Source organism: Gorilla gorilla, chromosome 1 (genome assembly GCF_029281585.2).
Source record: "Gorilla gorilla gorilla isolate KB3781 chromosome 1, NHGRI_mGorGor1-v2.1_pri, whole genome shotgun sequence".
NCBI classification, from domain to species: Eukaryota; Metazoa; Chordata; class Mammalia; order Primates; family Hominidae; genus Gorilla; species Gorilla gorilla.
This window is the reverse complement of record NC_073224.2, coordinates 181,406,700-181,414,786: the sequence shown is the minus strand read 5'-3', so window position 1 is coordinate 181,414,786 and position 8,087 is coordinate 181,406,700. Positions and strand designations below refer to the sequence as shown.

At 48.1% G+C, this 8,087-nt stretch overlaps 1 protein-coding gene across 1 annotated transcript; it reads right to left on the bottom strand.

Moving 5' to 3' along the window:
* Window positions 1-5,422: 5,422 nt before the first annotated feature.
* TACSTD2 (tumor associated calcium signal transducer 2) lies at window positions 5,423-7,338 on the bottom strand. The gene has a single exon (XM_004025878.5). It carries the CDS (start codon window positions 7,148-7,150, stop codon window positions 6,179-6,181), a length of 972 nt encoding a protein of 323 aa, XP_004025927.1. The 5' UTR covers window positions 7,151-7,338; the 3' UTR covers window positions 5,423-6,178.
* Window positions 7,339-8,087: the final 749 nt, after the last annotated feature.

Sequence of the window (8,087 nt, the reverse complement as noted above, 5' to 3'; positions counted from 1 at the left end):
ATTTCCTTGCCTCTATTCTTGTTCCTTTTCAGTCTACTCTCCACACTCCAGCCAGAGTGATCTTTTCAGAACATGAATCTGCTTATGTCACCCCTGCTTTAAAACAAATAGTTTTTTCAAGGATTTCTCTATGCTGTTGACAGGGGAGCGGGTGAAGTTATGTCAATAGGAAAGTAGAGGACACTTATTTCTTCACACAAAGGCACCCACCAGGCCATTTGCCAAATTTGGCACTGCAGGGTTAAGTCCAACTTGATAGGAAGCATTTTTCTACCTTGTCTGCACAAGGGGTGTGCGCTTTGTGTCATTTGCACAAAAGTCAGAATACTTAGTAGGCTTGAAAGGCCTTCCATAATCTGTTCCCAGCCCACTTCCTCAGTCACAGGCAGCACCAGTCTTCTTGCTACCCACAATCCACCCATTCTTGTCTACTCTCAGGTCCTCAGATAATCCACACTTCCTCCTGCTTCAGGACCTTTGCACATGCTGTTCTTCCTTACTGAAATGCTTCTCTTCATGCACAGATAACATCTGCTCATGCCTTACATCTCAAATCAAGCATCAATTCCTTAAGGGTCTGACTTCCCCCAAGACTAGGTCAGAACATTCATATTTGCTTTTTTTTCTTTAGAGCATGTATCTCATTTTTAAATTGCACCCTTAGTTACATGATTGTGTTGTTAATGACTCTCTATGCTGTAGTCTTTATGTTCATTAAAGGCAGAGACTCTACCAGTCAGGATTCTTGGCTGTAAGCAACAGAAAAGGATTCTGGCTAAACTTAAGCATAAAAGGAATTTATTGGAGGATTTGGATTAAGTTCACAGAATCAGTGGGAAGGCTGGTGAATCAGACCCAGAAAATGAACAGGACCTAAGGTTGCCTAGGCAGCAGGGGATGTGGCCAATGTCAAGCTGTGGGGCAATCCAATTGGGATATTCTACCAACGCTGCTGCCACTGGACACTGGCACCCATGGAACAGCTGTGCTCTTGACAAAGCCAGTACTGTTCTGAGAAAATTTCTCAATTGTCCTGATCTATGGCTTCATATCCTCTAGGTCTCTGCCCAGGCAGGAGAGTTCAATTGGCTGAGCCATGTCACATGCCCATATCCCACCTGCCAGGGAACAGGACCATCAGGCCTCCCATCAAGGTTCACACAATGTGGGTGTTTCCCCCATTGAAAACATTGTGGGGTGCCAAGTAAGAAAAAAAAGAGCAGCAGAGAAACCATATCTGTTCAATTCATATGTTCCCCAAACTAGTATGATATCTGGCATCAAATAAGACAAAAAATATTTGAGGGAACAAATAAATGACCAATGCTGGGCATCTCTGAGGACACAGACTGTCCAACTTGTGCCTGCTTCAGGGTAACCGCTCACAATCACTGGGGCCTTTGCACTCCAGCTAGAGCCAACACTGGTCAAACTGGCTGCTTAGTCAAGATCACCCCAGTCCCACTGAGGTCAGATGAGGAGCCAGGAGCTCTATGAGCTAGAGTGAGTGGATATTACTAGACCCATTTTATAATGCAGATGTGAGGTTCAGGGAGGTGAACTGCCATATTCAAGATAATACAGCTGGAAAGCAAGAACAAGGACTTGAAGACTCATCTGCTGGCATAGTTTAGTACCTTTTCCCACCTTCTGTATTATGTTGTTTCAATTGCATATGACAATGTGCTTCACATAAAAATATTTGGGTGGCCAGGACATTTCCTCCAACAGTATCAGATAACAAGGGAGTGGAGAGTGCTGAGGTCACCTAAGGGATCAGCTACATCCAGCATGGGAGAAAGCTGGGCACACGGATTCCAAGGAGTTAATGCTTATCTAGTCAAGATCCCTTTCCTTGCAAGGAGACAAGATGCCTTGGTAAGCTGAGCTGCCTGCTGATAAACTGCTGGTTAACATGTTCAGGCTATCACTGTGGATCATTTATCTTTCCCTTCTTACCCAGATCAATTTGGCCTCCTTGTACATCATGAACCTCAGAATTTCCACTGAAATTGATGACATATGGCTTGCTGCAGTGCCAGGGGACACAACCCCCCTGTTTACAGTATAATTCCCTAATAGTGAATGGGCCCAGCCCCCCATCCATCCCCATCCCTCCCAACAATTCCTTCTTTGAGCTCACTATAAAAGGCTATAATGAAACCTCTAATGATATTTAGCAATGACAGGGAATGGTTCCAGGAGGGAAATTACAACTGGAAGATGTCCACCACGACCTGCTAGTAATTGTAAAGGAAATCTACTCAGGTCTCAAAGGGTCCTTTGTTTTATATAAACAGGAGGCTTCCAAGGTTGCTCTAGCCCCCTCTAATAGCAGAAGTCTATGGAGAGATATCTCCTTCAGAAAGTGGAGTGGAAGTTCTGTTCACATTACATTAGAAAGAACTCACTCATTACTAGTATTTTTCCCCCAAGAACTTGGGGGACCTTCCTCTAGTTCTAACAAGAGTGACTATTTACTAAATACATCATCAGGAGACTAACCAGGGAGGCAAGTGGAACACCAGACAGGATAGAGTCAGGGTGTTAGAGCTCTAGGGTGGCTCTGCCCCTCTCTGTCTGACTTGGGTAAATCCATTCTCCTCTGTGAGCTTCAGTGTCTTCATCTATAGAATCAGAATGTTGAACTAAATGGCTCTCTAAGCTTTTTCCAGCTCTGACATAACATTCTGTGATTCCACTTGGAAAATGGTAAGCAAAAAATTTGTAAGCAGAGGGAGGAATGGGTGATCTTTAAAAAAATGCTTCAATAAAAGAAACAGTAAGAATGGATAAAGCCCTGGTGACCTACACAAGGAAATCAGTCAAGTGTCCTCAGGAGGCTCAGAAGGCAGGCTGCAACTTGCTGGGCAAGCCACACCTGCTCCTCACATTCCTTCCAAGGGCAGCCCCAGGTCTGAGCTCTCGGCAGTGAACCAGTGAACTGTAAGGTATTTTTTTGTTTGTTTGTTTGTTTGTTTTTGGTGGGGAGGTGGGTGGAATCTTGGAGGCAGCTGCTCAATCCCTGAAGATAGCTGGTTCTTAAGACCCGACCCCAGCAGAGGAAAGCTGATTTTCAGAACAGAAGCATGAGGGGGCTCTTCCTTGGAAGAAGTGAGTAAAAAAAGGCATCTTAACCTGCTGGGTACCCAGCAGGAACAGGATGAAATAAGTATAATGGAGACATGTGGCTAGTTTTTACAGCTAATAGGTAAAACACATCTTTAAAGCACATTAACAGTAAAAATCTTAGCTACACAAGGCAAAAGTCCCAAGCCCCATATTTGGTATATGCAGGGTGTGTGTTCATGAGTTTACTCAATGTCTTTCAAATCTCAGTTTGCTGACATGTGACATGGATGTAATCTAAACAATTTAAAGTACATGAAACTTTCACTAAGCACCAGATTGTTTCAGACGCTCATATCAATTACTTCATTTAATATTCGTAATAGCGAGAGAGGGATTTATAGTTTCATTTAACTAATGAGGAAACAGGGGAGGTAAGTGACTTCCTGACCCAAAGGAATAAGATTTGACCTCAGGTTTGTCAACATTTGGGTTACTTCCAGTAAGTCAATGGCTCAAAGAAGATTATATGTGTGAAAACACTTTGCAAATTATAAATGCTATAAAGTGCAAGAAGTCACAGTCCTGAATTAATGCAGAAACCTAAATATCATCCAGAAGCAACATTCTGATGGAGTAAGGGGCTTTTTCAGGGAGTCTGCTTTGTTCAGTTGCCCACTGGATCCTTTATTTTCCAGGCAGACAAGTGAGTTTTTAAAAGTGACTCTTGAAACAATGAGGCTTTCTGGTTCCAGCTGTGCTACAGAAACATTAATCTTGAGAATTCACTTGCTCTTTTCATGTGTGAAATGCGGGGTTAGGTCACAGGTGATCACCAAGGTCACTTCCGTCAAAGCACTTCAGTGACTCAGAAGTGGAAAGCACCCAGTGAGACCTAGAGTGGGGAGTCTCACTCTCATTGTTAGAGAGCCAGTTCTAACTTCAGGTACTTGGGCCACCCTTCCTACTGTAGGAGAGCCAGCTCACATCCACCCTCTCCCCTTGGTAAGTCTTATTTGACCCTGGAAGGAAGTTTGGAGCCTGGAGGAGTTTCTCCCTTGGTGAGTGGCAGCAGACTTTGAGATCTCTGGCAATCCCACAGTATCCACTCCACCAGCGCATAGCAGCCACAGCCCTAAGTTGAGAAGCCAGTAGCTGAGAGCTCTCTCCCCAATTCTTACTGGTGTTTCAGTCTTGGGAGGTCCTCATAGACTATAGAAACAGGATGGGAGGAGGGGCATGAAATGGATTCCAGGGGAAGAAACTGCAGTCCTGGATCTAGCTTAGCTGTTGCTGAATATGTGATATACCAACCACTCCCTCCTTTGTACACACCTAGTGTTGTATCAGTTTCTCAGTTACTGTAGTAAGTTGTTTACTTGTGGGGTACCCCACAGCCACACTCATAAATGAACGTGAATGAGTGAAAAGGAAGAGATAAGTGTAAGAGGGACAAGTGGCTAGTTTTTACAGCTAATAGGTAAAACATATCTTTAAAGCACATTAATAGTAAAAATCCCTGGGTGCAGTGGCTCACACCTATGATACCAGCACTTTGGGAGGCCGAGGCAGGTGGATCACCTGAGGGCAGGAGTTCGAGACCAGCCTGGCCAACATGGTGAAACTCCATCTCTACTAAAAATGCAAAAATTAGTTGGGCATAGTGGTGGGCACCTGTAATCCCAGTTACTCAGGAGGCTGAGGTAGGAGAATCGCTTGAACCCAGGAGGTGGAGGTTGCAGTGAGCTGAGCTCACTCCACTGCCCTGCAGCCTGGACAACAGAGCAAGACTCCATCTCAAAAAATATATGTAATAAGTAAAAGTCTTAGGAAAACAGCCTGTGCACACCCAGCAAAAGTGTAGGGCCCACTGCAGACTGGCTCTAATTATGTGGGAAAGTCGTTTAATCTTAGAGCCACAACGCTTTGAGATTAAGTGATTTGCTCAAAGGCTAAATGGAAATAGTACCACCTATTTCAAAGTAGGGCTGGGATTCAAAGGAGATACAGCTCTTGAACTAGAGTTTTCTGTCTCCATTGGTGATAAGCCTTGTTTAGAGATGACCAAAGACTGGCACTCTTTTTCATAAAAGCAGCTAGTTTTAGCTTCCTCCCTCAAGCTCACCCTCCTGCAGTTTGAAGGAAGTTTCCAAATAATCTTATTTAGAAAGAATAGCATTTACACTGGCCAGTTAGTATATCTTAGGACACACCAGAGTAGCAACATGAAACACCCACTTCTGGGGAAAAAAAAGTGTTATAATTTGAAATAAAAAAAAAATACAAGTCTTGGGAAATTAGAGACCAAAGTGATAGAAATCTGGAGGGACTTTTCACAAATGCCAACTTCTGGTTTGTGCCTTTCCCATATTTTATTAAATTCGTGTTTTATTAAAAAAAATTACAGCAACATTATCAAAGACAACATATGTACAAACATTTTACAAAAAAGAACATTACCAATATCAGTGGTAGTAAGGGCAAGCTGAAGAATAAATAGACTGAGTTTCCGGGCAATGTCTGTCCTCAAAGACATCTAAACTGCGTTCAGGCAGCTGAAACAGGCTTCTTTCCCAGTGACAAGCATATGTGGTCAGTAATACAAACGATGGTAAAGGAGGCTACTACACAGGCCCAGTTAACAAACTCCTCTTCTCCTCGGGTAGGCCATGATACAAGTGGAACTCATCAAATAATTTAAACCCAAGGCGATAACAACGCTATTTCCCATCTAAACTCATTTAAGCCTTCACAATGTCGCAATGGATTCAGTTACTTGCAAACGATCCCGGGTTGTCATACAGATACTTGTTTTTTACACATAACGCTGTGCCATCCCTTCCTTCACTGCCCCAGTCAGGTTTCTTGTTGTTGGACCGAAAGGGGATGCATTTTAGAAATGCTTCCTTCAAGACAGAAGTGAGAAAGAAAGGAGACCCTGAGGCCAGGATCTATTAAACCTGGTGTGTGCGCAAAAGGGAGGGGGAAGGTAGGAATTTGAAAGGATAAACGTCTTCTTTGCGCCGAGGAATCAGGAAGCGTGACTCACTTGGGTCTGGGACGATACCGAAATCCGGTACCCCACCCCATCCCCTGCCCCGCCGGGTACCTACAAGCTCGGTTCCTTTCTCAACTCCCCCAGTTCCTTGATCTCCACCTTCTTGTACTTCCCTGACTTTCTCCGGTTGGTGATCACCAGGACGGCCATGCCGGCGACGAGGGCCACCACGACCACCACGATGACGGCGATGAGGCCGGCGGTGAGGCGCTTCATGGAGAACTTCGGGGGGATCTCGTCCAGGTAATAGATGAGCGTGCGCTCCACCTGCAGGGGTTCTCCGCGCACGCGCAAGTCCAGGCCGCCGCGGCCCTGGAATAGAGACTCGCCCTTGATGTCCCTCTCGAAGTAGTAGGCGGCATCGCCGATGTCCACGTCACCGGCGGCCTTCTGCGACGTGTTCTGCCGCAGCTCGATCTGGATGGTGGGCTGCTCGTAGTGCACGGCCGCCACGAACTTGGGGTGCAGCCGATAGCGCTCGCGGAAGAGCCGCCTCAGCTCGGCGTCCAGGTCTGAGTGGTTGAAGGCGCCGGCGGTGGGGCGGTGGCGCAGGTCAATGAGGATGTGGTGGGTGCGCACCAGCTCATCGCAGCGTAGGCTCAGGTCGCCCTTGTCCGTGCGGCGCACGCCCACCGAGTTCACGCACCAGCACACCGACGTCTGGTTGCACTGGCGCGCCTTGAAGCGGCCCTCGGGGTCGCAGTCGGGGTCGTAGAGGCCATCGTTGTCCACGAGCGCGTGCTCACTCGGCCGCACCAGCGTGCGGGCGTTCTTGGGGGCGCTCATGCGCGCCTTGAGCAGCAGACACTTGGAGGTCAGCGTGGAGCAGTCGACCGCCACGCCCGAGCCCAGCGCGCGGCACTGGCAGCGGCCGCCAGGGCCGTCGGGGCTGCACACGGTCATCTTGTTGGTGGGACACGTGCAGTTGTCCTGCGCGGCCGTGTGGCCGGTCACCGCCGCCAGCACCAGCAGCAGCAGCGGCAGCCGCAGCGGTGGCGGCGCGAGGCCGGGGCCCCGAGCCATGGTGGGGCGGAGGAACGCGGACCGGACGCGGGCGGATGAGGCGCGGGGACTCGGCGGGGCTCGGGCTCCGGCGTCTGGGATGGTCTGCAGGCGTCTGCCGCCCGGCCGCTCCCTGCGGCTCTTATACTCTACCCGACCTGCCCGGCTGGTTCCACCACCGACCGTCCCCAATGGTATTTGGGTGACACATCCCGCCCCCCTCCCCGTCCCACGGAAGGCCAAGCCGGCCCTGCGCCGCCCGCGATAGGATCAGAACAGGGAAGCTGCTCCCGCCTCCTCCGGACCGAAAGCCGGGAAGGGGAGAACCGATACTCACCTGTAGGCTTCTGGGGACCCGCCCTCGGCGCGGCCTCCTGCTACAGACCTGGCGCGTCCGGGCCGCTCTCCCGGCAGAAAGTCTACCAAGAGTTTCATTGCAAAGTGTGGCTCGCGACTGTCGCGCTCTCCTCTATACGCGACTCCCTTTTCGTTCTTTCCCAGCCCCAGCCCTCCCTTAATTTCTCTCACTCCCTCTCTTCTTTGTCCAGTTCTCACAGTAGCACACGTTTATATAGTTTACAGTTCACAAACATTATCTCATCCTCACACCAGTCCTGACAGGTAGGGACTATCAGACCCATTTTATAGGTGATGCTGATGAGGCTTAAAGACCTGAAGTCACACTGCTATCAACTTCCTCATATTTCTGAGAGGGGTCTTTGGCACCCTGCCTAGGAGTGATGAGACCTTAAATAAAGTGTTTGTGGACACGAAGTGACACAGAATCTGAAGGGAAGTTAGGGAAGCAGTTCTGTTACTCACCATATCAAGGGTAAAACACAGGTATCCTGGTGTTCAGAGGGTTAAAAGTTCTGTTAAACACTAATTTTCTGGACCTCACACAAGCGCACACACACAGGCACACACGCACATAATATTTATTTGTGCACTGGCTATA

Bases quoted from the DNA above. Each gene is read 5' to 3' on its own strand.
- TACSTD2 (XM_004025878.5), bottom strand. From the start codon at position 7,150: ATGGCTCGGGGCCCCGGCCTCGCGCCGCCACCGCTGCGGCTGCCGCTG.